This window comes from Callospermophilus lateralis, chromosome 3 (genome assembly GCF_048772815.1).
Source record: "Callospermophilus lateralis isolate mCalLat2 chromosome 3, mCalLat2.hap1, whole genome shotgun sequence".
Classification (NCBI taxonomy): domain Eukaryota; kingdom Metazoa; phylum Chordata; class Mammalia; order Rodentia; family Sciuridae; genus Callospermophilus; species Callospermophilus lateralis.
In genome coordinates this window covers 30,905,949-30,920,730 of record NC_135307.1, presented here as the reverse complement: position 1 = coordinate 30,920,730, position 14,782 = coordinate 30,905,949, and the positions used below count along the sequence as shown (strand labels likewise).

General features: G+C 48.0%; 1 protein-coding gene across 1 annotated transcript in view; it reads right to left on the bottom strand.

Annotated features, from left to right (window-relative positions):
- The window catches only part of Dpf3 (double PHD fingers 3), a 251,647-nt gene that overhangs the window by 85,257 nt on the left and 151,608 nt on the right, over positions 1–14,782 (bottom strand). The window contains exons 7-8 of the mRNA XM_077109052.1: positions 6,494–6,572; positions 6,172–6,211 (exon numbers count right to left, since the gene is read on the bottom strand). Of these exons, the coding sequence (XP_076965167.1) occupies positions 6,172–6,211; positions 6,494–6,572 (119 nt within the window). The remainder of the gene's footprint in view (positions 1–6,171; positions 6,212–6,493; positions 6,573–14,782) is intronic.

Here is a 14,782-nt window from a genome sequence, read left to right as displayed (position 1 = left end):
GTGGTGCACACCTGTAATCCCAGTGACTCAGGAGGGTGAAGCAAGTGGATCATGAGTTCAAGGTCAGCCTGGGCAACCTAAATCTAGCAAGACCCCATCTCAAAAAAAAAAAAAAAAAAAAAAAAAAGAATGTATCTATTAACATGGAAAGATATTCCTCATGTATTCTTGGGAAGGGATGAATCCTAGAAGTGTATACAACAAACACAAGGTAAGTTATCTTTGAGGAGTAAGAATATGGGTAATTTTTATTTTTCCTTCTTTGTATGTCTATACAACATTATCTTTTTTAGACTTTTTACACACATTTTAAAAGCACTTTTTCAGGGTGGGGCTATAGCTCAGTTTTAGAACACTTGCCTTGCACTTGTGAGGCACTGGGTTCGATCCTCAGCACCACATGAGTGTGTGTATATATATATAAGATATTGTGTCTATCCACAATTTTAAAAATATTAATAAATAAATAGCACTTTTTCTACAGAAACAAATATTATTTCCATAGGGGGGAAAAAGTTATTTTAAAAAATAAAAAGAACCTCTGCCAAAGTTAACACCTACCCCATTATGGGTCACCTGTGTCTTTTCGGGGAGCAGGGGGCTGGATAACAGGAACTGAACTCAGGGGCACTGGACCACTAAGCCACAGCCCTATTTTGTATTTTATTTAGAGACAGGGTCTCACTGAGTTGCTTAGTGCCTCACTTTTGCTGAGGCTGGCTTTGAACTCATGATCCTCCTGCCTCAGCCTCCCGAGCCACTGGGATTACAGGTTTATGCCACCACGCCCAGCAGGTCATCCATACCTCAATAGGAATTATGTGTCACAAGGTTCCGAATAAGTAACATCTAGTGAGAGCAAGGATTCAACTGGGTGAGAAAATGATTCCAGAGAGCGCGGGTCACAGTCCAGGCTGCGTTTGGTGGTAGGTCTGGAGGGGAAGGAGCAAGACAGAGCGCTAGAGGGGTGCGGCAGTGGGCCTTTAAACATTTAAACGGGCTCTGCTTGGCCAAAGAGACAAAGGCACTCATCCTCCGGGGATCAATCCCATGCCAAGGCCCTGCTCCACAAATCAAGTTTCTGGGGCACTGAGCCTTCCCCACACCCCCCACCCCAGCCCACCCAAGGACCTGCAGGATAATAGCAGAGGGGATGGGGTGATGAGCCTGGCCTCCCTGCAGCGACAAGGGCAGTGAGCCTGAAGGCCACAGTATTGGCTTTTCGTCTGCAGTTCAAAGCTCAAAGCACAAGAGCCTTAGAGAACGTGGGCCTTAATGCCCTCCCCCCCAATTTTTTTTTTTTCCACTCAGGCCACAATAGTCCTCTGATTGCCTTTGCTGCACTCAGGTATAGGTGGAACCAGGGCGGCTTGAAGGAGGCTGAGGTCAAGCAGATTTCCTGGGACTGCAGTGAGTGGGGGCTGTGTCTGCCCCGTCGACTGATCCACTCGTCCCAAGGCTCCTCTGGGCCCCGTGACACAGTTTCTGTGATGTCTCAAGATCTGCTCCTGCTTCCTGTCCTTGAGACATCGTGTCTCCAGAGTTAAAAGGCTCATTGTTAAGCGGCTGCCTGGGAGGGAAGGAGCCCAAAGTGCAGAGGAGAGGTGCTGAACAGGGAGGCCCAGAGCTCAAGATAGGGGCCATCTCCACAAGAGCAAATGCACAAGCAGGTGCCACCGCCCGTGAGTGCAGAACCGGGGCTAGACCCTGCATTAGCTGGATGCCCTTCTCCTCCAGTACACCACCAGGAGGCCAGATTCCAGGGCAGGAAGGGACACCAGACCCTGCTCTGACACTCCCCCCACTGGACAGAGTTAAGCCCTTGCTGCTGGGTTTCTAGACGGGGGACGAGCATGATGCCTAGTCCCATCTAGGATCACAGGCCACACAACTGAAATACACGAGTAAGGGGCGAGGGTGGTGGAGACAAGGATGTCACTGAAACAGGTGGGGCTCAGACAACCCCCCCTGATGTGTGAAGCCTGGACAGGACTCACAGGTGAGTCAGGCTCCTAGGACCCCCTCCATCACGTCTGTCTGTCTTTGGTCACTGATCCACCCCAGTGCCCTAGTTTGCGGAGTGGAGGGAGTGATTTTAACAGATTTAAATTTAAAAGGTTCAAAAATCGTCTAATCTATTCCATTCCACTTCAATTATAATTACTACCTGACTCCGGCTTGTCAACCTGACACCGAGAAGTCATCTGTCAATAGTGGACAGGACTTCACTTCATAAATTAGGTACATGTGCTCATTAATTAACTTTTAAAACACTTTTTTTGTTTCCTTCAACTCTCAGAGCACATTGAACCAGCAGTTTATTCAGGAGATGTTCTGGGGTAGGTCAATTCTGGAGCTGAAGAAAGAGGTACTTGTATCCCAGTGTTAGCATTAACCATCTGTGTGACCTTAGACAAGTCCCTTCACCTCTCTGAATCCTCCGTTTCTTCACATAAAGTGAGATCGTCTGTCCTTGTATGTTAGGCAGAGTGCAATACATGCTGTGGGCACCAATTATTATTAACAGGAATTATTATTACAGTTAAAAAAAAATTAAAAACTAGGGGAGCGCTGGATAAAGCTTCGCCAGTCACTTCCAGTCTGCCCAGTGAAAGTGCAGGCCTTGCTCTGCTCCTCCCTGAATGGTTAAGTCTCAGAGACAGAACTTTTTCCATGAACATCACCCCTTCTACCCCATCACCACCATCTTTTCTATCAAGTTCCTTGAACAAACAAAACAGAAAAGTGGGTCTCTCACCAGGAGTCTGCCTGGTGATGCTCACAGAACAATTCCTCCTCCTGGGAAGAGCCAGGAAGAGGAGAGGCGAACTCTTGACTTCAGGAGCCCAAACCCAAGGATTCCTTTCACATGTCTGTCTCCAGTTATCATCCCACCTGTAAAATGGGCTAATGAGACGATGAGGAAGTGCACTGACATCACGTGCTAGTGTTTTATCCTGGACGGCTGAGTTTTATCACTGCTGAAAGAACTCGGGAGGAAAGAGTCTAAGAGGCCAACTAAACCACCGGATGCCAGCCAGTGGCCATCTGCCTGGAGAATCTTGGAGCATCAAGAACTTTAGACCAAAAATAGAGGCTGGGCATCCACAGGCCCGGAGCCTTGGAGTTTGAATGAAGGGGACCAGTCAGCCTCCAACACCAAGAGACATAAGACTGCCCCCTAAGAAACACTCAGAAAATGCAGCTTGTGGGACTGCCCCTGGGATCTGGCAAGAGGCCTGGGAATCTGCATTTTGATAAGCTGCTAGGTCATTTCTGGGCAGGTGGTCCAGGTCCACACCTCTGACAGTCACCAACAGCCTTCTCCACCAAGTCCTATTCCATTGCTTTGTTTGTGAGCAACGAACACATCTCCTTCAGCAAGAGACCAAAAGAGAAGAAACAGAACTTTAATCCTCAAGCTTGGAAACTTGCAAGATAATTAATAGAGATGGGTTACTTGCTGGAAAAATGAAGTATTCATACACATGCCATAGATTGGGTAAAAAAAATAAATTACATTCAGGTAATTTAATATTTCTGAGATGGAATAAATTCAATGGCTAAGTGAAAGGCAAGAAGCAAACTATCTATCACCTGAAGTTAGCAGCTAAGATAATATTTCAACCACCCATTGTGAAAGGGATGCTTGGACTAACAACACAACAGGCTGGCTGGACCCAGGAAGGGTTAAATACAATTGCATCTGGAAAAAATGGCTTATTATCACTCCACAGAAACCCAGAGAGAGGGGTTGGGGTCCAAGGTGACCTAATATTTTCATAAATAACTTGAAATATGGAATGGGAATTATGCAAATCAAGCCACAGATGATACAAAAATGGCAGGGACTGCAAATCTGTGAAGAATGAAATTTAACTAGTGGGCAATGTCTTTAAATTTGCCTTGATTGAATCTTGTATATTGAAGTCACACATTATTGTATCTGTTTATTGAGACTCAATGGGGCCAAGTGTAGAGTGATCTATGGAAGGAGAGATAATCCAATGCATAAGTAGAAAAGTACACGCACCTGGAGAGACCCTGGCACCGGCCAGGATGGTGGCACTGATGGGGGAGTGGCTGAGATGGTGTACCAGGCAACCAGAATGTTCTCTGCTGATATGAGATGTGCTAGGAGCTGGTGTGTAAAACCAACAAGGAAATGTGTCTGTGGCTGTTGGAACCACTTGCTCTGGATGCTACTTCCAGTGAGGATGCTGTGCTTAAATGCAGACCTGGATTGGAATTCAGAGTAGGATCGTACAGAGATGGTGGGGTGGAACCCTGGGTCGACCAAGACTACAAGGATGTTAGGAAATGCTGACTGTGCCTAGATGTTGGGCAAAGGTGCACAAAAGACAAAAGGGGCCTGTAGGAGAGAACATTTTCCACTCCTATTAGGAAGAAACAATCATTCAAAGCACAGCAGGAATCATGAAAAAAAGGGCAGCTTATGGTAACTCTATCCCTGGGGATGTTCTAGAAAGGCGACCAGACACCTCTCTACTTAGGATGCATTAGAGATTATTAAAAGCATTCCTTGCCCAGTTCAGGGGTGGAGGGGTGGGCCTCCTGACCTCTCCAAAGGTCATTTCTATCCCAAAGGATCACATGTCTGAAGGGCACTGGATAAAAATAAAGTCTATTAATCACAGAGCTGCCACACAATGTCCTAGGAGAGCCAGAAGGGAGAAGGGCAATCTACAGTGGACCTCACTCCACCGAGGAAGGAAGAGAGAGGCTGTGCACATCTGGGAAGAGCCAAGGAAGCAGCCACTGAGATTTCCAGAAAGCAGCCTGTACTTAGGTCCCCCAAGCACTGCAGGGTCAGCAGGAAGGAGAGACCCTGTGGACAGGGAACCAGAACACAGCAAATGGCACTAAAAGCCCCTAAAATAAAAGACAGGCACTTTGGAGGAGAGGGTTCAATGCTAGTACTTTGTGCAGAGGGAGCAGGCTTGGTGGAGATAATCTACAAGGGGGGCAAATGTCAAAGAAAGGGGACTGGGAAGTGAGCGGAACATGAGAAAGGGCGCACAGGGTGTGGCCGGGAATATACAGGAATATTATTGCCTGGGCTTCCACCAACTACTAGAGAGAGTGAAAAGCTAACCCCAGGATCTATGATAGCAGAAAATCACCAAAATGAAAATAAAGCTTTTTAAAAGAAGACTAGGGTGGCAATGCCCCAGGTCCACAACAGCTGCTGGCAGTCTTGATGGATGGGCTGCGGCAGCCAGACACAGCTGGAAAGCCTGCTCCGTGGAGGGTCTGAGGACCCTTCCCAGCCGAGGCCCAGAACCAGTCTCCCCAGGGCAACAAAACTGATCCCCATCCAGGAAGCAAGACCCAGGCCAAAGCAGGCACCCACTGGCATTGCCCAGCGGCATCGGGGCTGTGCCCTGCTTCCTCCTGATTCTGGACGGCAACTGCCTGGGGTGGGATGGTACCTGCAGGAGTCATCTCAGGAACTTCACTGCACGGTGTGTTACACAGCCAAATGGGGGTCATAGAGTTTGAGTTCTTCTAGCAAAATGTTCTCCAAACAGCTCTCACCCCACCAGGCACGGAATGACTTTTTGAAAATCACAAGAGGCCAGTGAAGGAGGGAAGGAAAAGGCCCTGCCTCCAGGGTCCTCCCTGGGCCCTCTTTCCCCTGGCTCACCCCCTGCCTTGGGGAAGATGGATGGGGCACCCGGGGAAGCCCCATGCCCAGTCCTGCCCCCGCTGCTTCCCTGAAGCCCCTTCTCCCCTAGGACAGGGGTCTGGGAAATCAGAGGAGAAGGCAGGAAGGAAGATCTTCAGGAGGGTGGATTTGAGGGCTGTCCTTGCCATGGAATGAACAGATGGGGTCGATACAGGGAGAAGACGACAGGGCAGGATGCTAAACCCACTGTTTCCCCTGCTCTGGAAAGTGCGAAAGGACAAAAGCTGCTGACCACAGTCGCTCCTCAAGCTGAAGGTCTGTCTGCAGACCCTAACCCAGGACCAGGCAGTCGCTGGTCCAGGAGAGGTTTCTGAAGCAGCAAGAAAAGTCTGGAGATGGATGGAGGGGCGTTTATTAAAGTGAGTCATCGTCCCAGAGAGATTCCTAGGTTGTCCTACCGAGGACAGGGAGAGAGAAGGAAATTAAAGAGAAACAAATGAAAAGCCCACAAGTGCCTTTGTTGGGGGGGGGGGGGTGAGTTATGCTTTTGTTTGTGACTCTCTGAAATGGAGAAAGAAATAGAGGATGAATCTTAAAAGAGGTGGAGAGAGAGAGAGCGCGCAAGAGAGCGAGCGCGCCTGAGGAAGGCCACCAAGACGGAGAAGGACAGGAAGCCTCCCGACGGGCTCCCCTGTGCAGACACCCTGGCTGCATCAGGAGGAGGGGACACTGGTGGAGGTGCAGGCGGGCAGGCAGGGTGCAGGCCCAGGAGCAGTGGCCTGGCAGCCACGGAAGCAGAGGGCAGGGTGGGGCTGGGGCGGGAGCCGAGGCGCCCATACTTACTGTCACAGACGTAAGGCTTGTCGTGGTCTTCCTGAGAGGCAGCGTCGTGCCTCCTCCTGCCACCCGCAGAGCCGCGAGCCTGGGAAGACAGGGGGGTATGGGGATGCTCGTTATTGATGGTCACACGGCTCAAGAGCATGCGCCCTGTGAGGCCCTGCGTGCCTCGCCTCCATCTCTCCCACACCTTCCGTGGCAGCACCAACGCCAACCCGGTTTTACAGGGGAGGAAACTGAGCCCCAGAGAGGTCGGGGAACTTGCCCCGAATCCAGCGGCTACTTGCCTGGGTCATCTCCTTAAGCGACTCCAAGGAGGGAGCACTGTCATCTACATTTAATGGACGACGGGACTGAGGCAGCAGAGACGCTAAGTAACGAGCCCAAGGTCAAAAAGAACAGAGCCAGGACACAAACTCAGTCGGGGTGACAAGCCCACGGCGACCGAATTCCTACCTGGTACTGGGGCTTCCATCCCACTAGGGCCTCCTCCTGGGGCTTCAGTGACTCAGCAGGAAGATGCCAGCCCTGATCCCTGTGCTAATCATCTGACTGGCCTACCGGGAGCAAATCCTGGTGGGAGAGGAAGTGCAACTGCAGTTGTCACTCCACTGCCCACTCCCCAAGTGTCCCAAGAGACAGCCAGGCCTAGTGGCCAGGCCCAGCACATAAGCCCAGACACAGGGGAGCTTCTGTACCCTTGATGCTTGACCTTGAGTTGGGATGGTTTCGGGTCAGGCCTCCCTGTGTGGTCTGCCTGGGGCCTCCAGCCAATGACTTAAACCTTGACCCTCACAGTCTCCTGAAGTGGCCCTGCTGTGTGCATCTCCCAGGGAGGGACCGCATGAGAAGGGGGGGGGTGGGGGTGGGGGATGAGTCTACCTTCAGGAGAAAACCAGCCCAAGAGGTTGCTGGCAGCTGTGCCGTCCAAGACAGTGGCTACAGGAATGCGGGAGGTTTATTTTTAAATCTCTGTGAGTCCCACACTGGTCACGTGGGTAGCACCCTACCTCCTCCAGGTCATTCTTTGGTAATGAGTAGCAGTAAACTCCCAGCCAAGGAAAAAGGCCGGCTGAGGTCTTTGGGGACAGAGAGGAAGGGGCAGCAGATGAGAAATGAGACACAGCAGAGGCCTGGGTTGTGGGGGAGATGCAGCCATCTCAGGGCCTGGCCTGCAAAATGGCCCTGGGGGTTCACCGTGGCGAGGCCCGTACCCCAGGCCCGGGGCCCTTGCACACTCACAAACACCCACACTGCACAATCAACCCCACCTGCCAAGCTGCCGCCTCTGCCACCTCCTCAGCTTGTCTCTCTCCAAAACAAACTCCTCCTCCCTCCCCCTCCAGTCTCTTCTCTGCCTCCCCACCCCCCAGCCCTGCAGGAGTGACAGCCAGCCTCCCTCCTCCCCTCGCCCTCATTACTCAGAGTTGACCCCAAGAGGGAGCTGCCAGGCGCTGGCAGTCGCCCCAGGGCACTGACAGGCACCCATGCCCAGGATGCCAAGGGTGGTCGCCCTCGTTGCCTGCTCCCCCCCACGCCACCTCAGTGAAGCCAGGGACAGCTTGACGTGTACAGCCCACAGCCCTGTCACAGCCGCCAAGAGCAGGTGAAGGCAAGTCAAGCGGAATGACGAAGAACAGCAGCTGGGAAGGGGCTCAGAGAGGAGAAATACCTCCAGGGAAGAGGAGGGGTCAGCAGAGAACTGGAAGCGCCAGGGCTTCTGGGGCAGCTGCTGATGGAGGTACAGCTCTGCAGAGAGCCAGGCTCCCAGGGCTGCAGGGCTGCCTCCCTGGGCCTCAGTTTCCTCCAGCTGCAGGATGGGGATCTGGGTCGCATGGCACCTGGGGGGACGGGTGAGGTATTCTTCTAAGGCAGCAGCGCCACAGATCCGAGTTTGGCCACTTGGAATCTATCTACCTGCCCTGCTCAAATGTCACCTCCTCTCAGAAGCCCTCCCTGACCACCTTCTGTCCACTCGATAGCCTTTCCTCTGTCTGATCATGCTTTCTCACAGCTCTTGCGCTGGCTGGCAGACAATGTGTACATGTGTTGCTTTACTTGACCACTTTCTAACTGTCCCACATGAGGTGGAGATCAGTCTATCTAGTCCATCACTATTCTCAGAACTAGGCGCAGGGCAGCCCTTAAACCTTTGCCAAAAAAAAAATGAATCCATCAATCTGGCTGGAAAGTCAATTATTGGTGGTCTCCTTCACTCTCTGTATCCACACGCTACTGATTCTTCCTTCAGAGATCATTGCAGCCATCGCAATTCCTTTCTATTCCACAACCTGACCCAGGAGCTCCTCAACTGCTCAAAGAACCCACCAGCTGGGCTGTTCAGCCCAGTCCTTCCTGCAGGACTGCCAAACCATGTAGACATATGGGAGAAGGGACAGGAGTCCATGGTCATTCATTCATTCACACATTCTTTCATTGCCACCTATGACCCGCTTACACACCCAACGGCAGCCTAGTGCAGATCTCATCGGGTTTACCCCAACTCAGCTACATCCACGTTTTGTTTTTACTGGTTCCTGTCATGGCTAGTCTCTCCTCTACCCAGCCACATCCAATCTATGCTTTAGCCTTGCTAGCATCCCATTCTTCCAAAAATCTTCCCCTTCCCGCACTGAAAAGCAAAAAGAGCCATGTGGATAGATTTGAACACCAGCTATATTAGCCAGTCTTTGGTTACTATAACAAAACTTCTTTTCTTTATAAACAAATGAAGTTCATTTTGACTTCTGGTTCTGAAGATGTAAGGTCTAGGAGCCTCATCTGGTAATGGTCTTCTTGCTTGCAGGCTTGAGGTAGCCCAGAGCATCATAGGGCAAGTGTTAAGGAGCATGTGTATGTGTCACTCATGGGAGCGCCACCCTTATCTAATGACCTCATCTAATCCTAATCGCCTCCGAATTCCATAGTCAGATTAAGTTTTCGGCCTGTGAACACCCAATTGGGATTACATTCCGACACACGGAGCCAGGAGGACAATCAATCTGTAGCATTAGCCATGAGACTTGCACTAGTTACTTCTCAAAGCTTGGGTTTTCTCATCTGTAAAACAGGAACAGCAACCCCTCCAGAGCAAGTTGTTGAGAGGGTTAGAGCTAAGGGTGTGACACCACAGGGACAGTGCTAAGTCTGTAGGAAGTGCTTGATAAATTATTTTTCTCTCCTTACCCACCATTGATCTCTGTCGTTTGTTGTTGTTGTTGTTGGTGGTGGTGGTGGTGGTGGTTTGTTTGTTTTGTTTTGTTTTTGGTACCAGGAATTGAATCCAGTGGCACTTAACCACTGAACCCCAGTCCTTTTCTTTCTTTTATTTATTTTTTTCTTTTTTCTTTTCTTTTGAGACAGGGTCTCGATAAGTTGCTTAGGGCCTCACTAAGTTGCTGAGGCTGGCTTTGAACTCATGATCCTCCTACCTTAGCCTCCAGAGTTGCTCGGATCCTCGGGCTCTGTTTGCCCCTGGTTAATGCACTGTCAGAAACCTGCTGTGTTCTCATTGCATCTTAAGTTTTAGCATCTTCTCCTTAATCTGATTCTGAGGTCCTTGAGGGCAGAGATGGCACTTCGTACTTATTATGAATCACTAACACTTAGCGTTATGTGGGGCTCACAGCATGCAGAGCTCTTTCCTGTGTATTAGTTCAGTTAATTCTTAAAATAACCTTTGAATTAGACCGAGTTGTAGTATTATTCCTATTTATCATTTGATGAAGCAGGCTCTGAGAGGGTTCATGACTGTCCACAGTCACGGGACCAGTAAAAGGAGCAGGACCTAGGTTTCCAGACACTGTTATGAAAGCTTTGGAATGGATTTGCCAAAAAAGAACCTGTCCACACTCTCTGAGAGCTGCCCACCTCATTGCACTCCGCCCCGCCCCACCTCCCATTCACATACTGGTGGGCCATGGCAGCCATGATTGTACCATAGGACCCTGCCCCATAGGCCACGGTTGACTGGCTGGTTCAGGATTAGTCACACGATTTTGGAGCTAATCAGAGCCTACCTCCAGTCTGGGCCAATCAGATTCTACCTCTAAGGGACTTGGAATTGGGAAACAATGACCCACAATTAGTATAAGCCACTTGAACTATGGGAACCCATAAATTTTGGAGCTATGGGGCAGAGAGAGGAAAGGAGAGTTAGAGTCAGTGAAGAATGAAGGAAGGGTCTGGGGTTGTGGCTCAGTGGTAGAGAGCTTGCCTAGTGCTGTGAGGCCCTAAGTTTGATCCTCAGCACCACATAAAAATAAATAAATAAATAATAAAGGTACTGTATCCATCTGCAATTTAAAAAAATAAATAAAAGAAGAAGAAGGCGGAGAGAAAAAAAAAAAAAAGGGCCAGAAGAGGCCCGGGTTTCTTACTCTTCCCCAGTTCTAAGTCCCTGCCTCTTTCCCGCCTTTCCTGTGGTTTGGATCTTCAAAGATTGCTCAAATTTGGGGCAATGGCCCAGCAACTTTTCAAATCCTCCCCATTTTTGCTTAAGCCATCAAGTTTCCTGCAACTAAAAGACCCTTAACTAGGGCAGACAGTCCAAGCCAAGGGCTCGTTCTTCTATAACAGTTGTTCTCAAACAGTGGTCCCGGGATCTGTGTCAAAACTATTTTCATAATAATACTAAAACACTATTTGCTTTTTCCCTCTCATTTTTCTCAAAAGTGGATAATGGAGTTTTCCAGAAGCTACATGACACGTGATGATGCTTTCACTGTGAGCTTAGGTATTCTTAAGCTTAAAATTTTTGTTTTAATTTCTAATGTAGCAAGTCACTAGTGAAATAAGTCTCACTGGTTATAATCAGAACAATACCTTTGCAGGGGGTTCACAGTGATTTTTAAGAGTGTAAGGAATTGTTCAGATGAAAAAAAAAAAAAATTGAGAACCATTGCCCAAAACCTTTGCTACTAAAAGTGTGGTTCCTCAGACCATCAGGGCCAACAGCACCCAGGGTCCTGTTAACAAGGCAGGAGCTCAGCCCACACATCCCAGACCTGATGCCTCAGAATCTGTACTTTTACAAGATCTTTGGGTGCTTCGTATGCACTCTTAAGTTTGAGAAGCACCAGACTGCACCATAGTGCATCAAAAAATACTGATTAATAGATAGATTCACTGATAATACTCAGGTGAATGATTTAACAATAATTTTATGAACCTTAACAAGCTGTGATTTCTCAGGCTAAAGTTATCTAAACATACTTGTTAATTGTTAGATTTGAACTGCTCTCACCCCTCAGGGAACTTACATTATCAGAACTCCCAGAGCTATTCCCTTTGCTTATTCCTCCCTTCTAATGCCTCGCCTTTATTAAGCACTCAAAATTGGCTGTGTATTCTTATTCCCATTTTACTGAAGAAGAAACTGAGGCCCAGAGTACTTTTACAATGTGGTCACGGTCACAGAGTTTATATAATTTATCCAAGGAGTAGAAGGTGATGAAGCTGGGGTTGGAACTCATGGGTTTGAAGTTCAAATAAGGCAGAACCCATCTTGTAAACTCTACCTGAGCCCTGACTTCCTCATGTGTACACAGAGCACCTGAACATCTTGTCAACCTGCAGACCCTGATCCAGTCCATGTAGGGCAGAGACGGGGCTTCTGCCTTACTAACGAGCTCGCTTGCTCCAAGGTAATACTGAAACCACAATCCAGGACTACACATGGAGGAGCCAGGCCTAGACTACCCACGGAAATGGGAGGAGTTATTGACCAGTAGCCATCAGCTTAACTGAAGCTGTGGGGGAAGTAGTGTCACATGCTATTTCAGCACAAAGAGGCCCACCCATACCTTTCTGGGTTCTTCATGGCTCCCACCATGGGTGGTACGTCCATAATGTCATTGTACAACATGGCAAGCACTGGCTGGACCCCAAGCTAGTCTCAGCCCCATCCAGTCCCCTGGCTGTTTCATGCCTTCTCTAGGCTCCCCTGAAGTTGGGGTATGACTATTTCTTTCTGTCATAGTTTGAATGTGAGGGGGACCCCCAAAAGCTCACGTGTAAAACAATGCAAAAAGATTCAGAGGAGAAACGATTGGGTGGCGAGAGTCTTAACCCAATCAGTGAATTGATCCCTTGATAGGGATTAACTGAGTGGTAACTGAAGGTGGGTGGGTGTGGCTGGAGGAGGTGGGAATTGGGGCGTGGCTTTGGCTATATATTTGTATCTGGCCAGCGGAGTCTCTCTCTACTTCCTGACCATCTGTGAGCTGCTTCCCTCGGCCACCTTCTTCCACTCTGATGTTCAGCCTCACCTTGAGCTCAGAGGAATGGAGCCAACCTTCTATGGCCTGAGACCCATGAAACCCTGAGTCCCTAAATAAACTTTTCCTCCTCTACAGTTGTTCTGGTTGGGTCCTTTAGTCACAGCAGCAAAAAAAAAAAAAAAAAAAGCTGACTAAAACACTTTCTGTTTTCCATGGTTCAGTCATTCATTCAGCAAGCTGGGCCCTGGCTACATGCTGAGCATTGAGCAGGCACAATTCCATGGAGAAAGCACAGACTTGTCATCAAATCCTGGCTTCTTCCTGACAAGGCTGAGTGATCTTGCCCAAGTATCTAACCTTTTGGGGAGTAAGAATACCAACTTAAAGGAATGAAAGAAAAAGTTCCAATCAATAGAAATATACCAGGAACCACACTTGTCATTTCAAATTTTCCAGCAGCTACATTTAAAATAAGACAGAGGATCTGGACCAGGGTGTAGCTCTGTGGTACAGGGCATTTTTAGCATGCTCAAAGACCCGGATTCAATCCCTAGCACTCAAAAAAAAAAAAAAAAAATAGATGAAAATAAGGCAAACATTTTTTAAAAATGTGCATTTTATTTTACTAAAACATAATTTATTTTAATAATTTATTTAACCCATGTATCTGAAATATTATAATTTCAAAATTTAATAAATATTAAAATTTTGATAACGAGATGTTCCATGCCCCTGTCTTCGTGCTAAGTCTTTGAAATCTGGTGTGTGTTTTCCATTTATAGCACTTCTCAGTTTGGACCAGTTGCCCCATGTGGCCAGCAGCCGCTGCGATGGACAGTCAGAAATATAGAATATAGTGTAAAGCACCTGACGCAAGTCATCACTGACTGCATAGTAACTTCATTGTAAAGAGCCCGTCGCATTGCCTGGTTTAGAGTGAGTACATTGTAAGTATAAATGGCTGTGGCTGCGGCTATTGCTATTGACAATCTCACAGAGCAGACACCCAATTCCTATTCACTGACTGCGAGTCCAATCTTCTCGATTTATATTGAGAGTGCAGAAAATGTTAAGAGGACCATTTTCTACAGTCTACTCTAGTAGGTTTGGTTCAGGAGACAGGAAGCAGGTCAGGAGTTACACAGACCTTGAGGTTCACAGGAATTTCAAGCTCCAAAGCCTTCCTCCAAGATGGAATCAGACATCGATTACTTTGTAGGCAACCCCACCTGCTGAATGAAGTAATGAGTCTAGGCAAGTTCGTCAGTGGCTATGAAAATCACTAGGTGAAAATTTGTGGAGGAAATTTATAAGGGAGGAATCAGGCTGGCAATAAATCTACTGACCAATTCAAAGACCACTAAAAGCAGAAGAACTGGACACCATGTGCCTCCAATAAAAGGTACATCTCACCACCAAGGAAAGATTCTTGCCTACCTCAAAATAAATATTTATAGATACACACACACACACACACACACACACACACACACACACAAATAACCTCAATCTATTTAAGTCTCTAATCAAACAGTAGTAGTACCTTTATCCACAGGAAATATGTTTCGAGACTCCCCATGGAGCACTGAACCCTAGATAGTACCAAATCCTATAATTTAATGCTTTTTCCATCTTAACTAAGCACTTATCATGCATTACGGCCATAACTTCTGCAGTTTGAGGTGTAACAGCAAAGGTAGTAGGAATTTCTTTTTTCTTCTTCACAATGTCACAAATAAAAGATTCTTACTATTAATCTTAGCAACCTCAACATCTGATATGTTTTTTTCTTTCTTTAAGAACTTTCACCTGTTCATTTAAAGGGAATACTTTATGGCTTCTCTTTGGCGTATCCAAATCGCAGGCATCACTACTCTTGTGCTGTGGGGCCACTATTAGGTAAAATAAGAGTTACTTGAACACAGTGCTACAAAACTAGCACAGTCTATCTGGTAACCTAGATGTGACTAATGGGAGGGTGGCATATACAGTGTGGATGCACTGGTCAAAGGGGCAGTTCACATTCCATGCATGACAGAGCTGGACAACCCAAGATTTCATCACCCTACTCGGA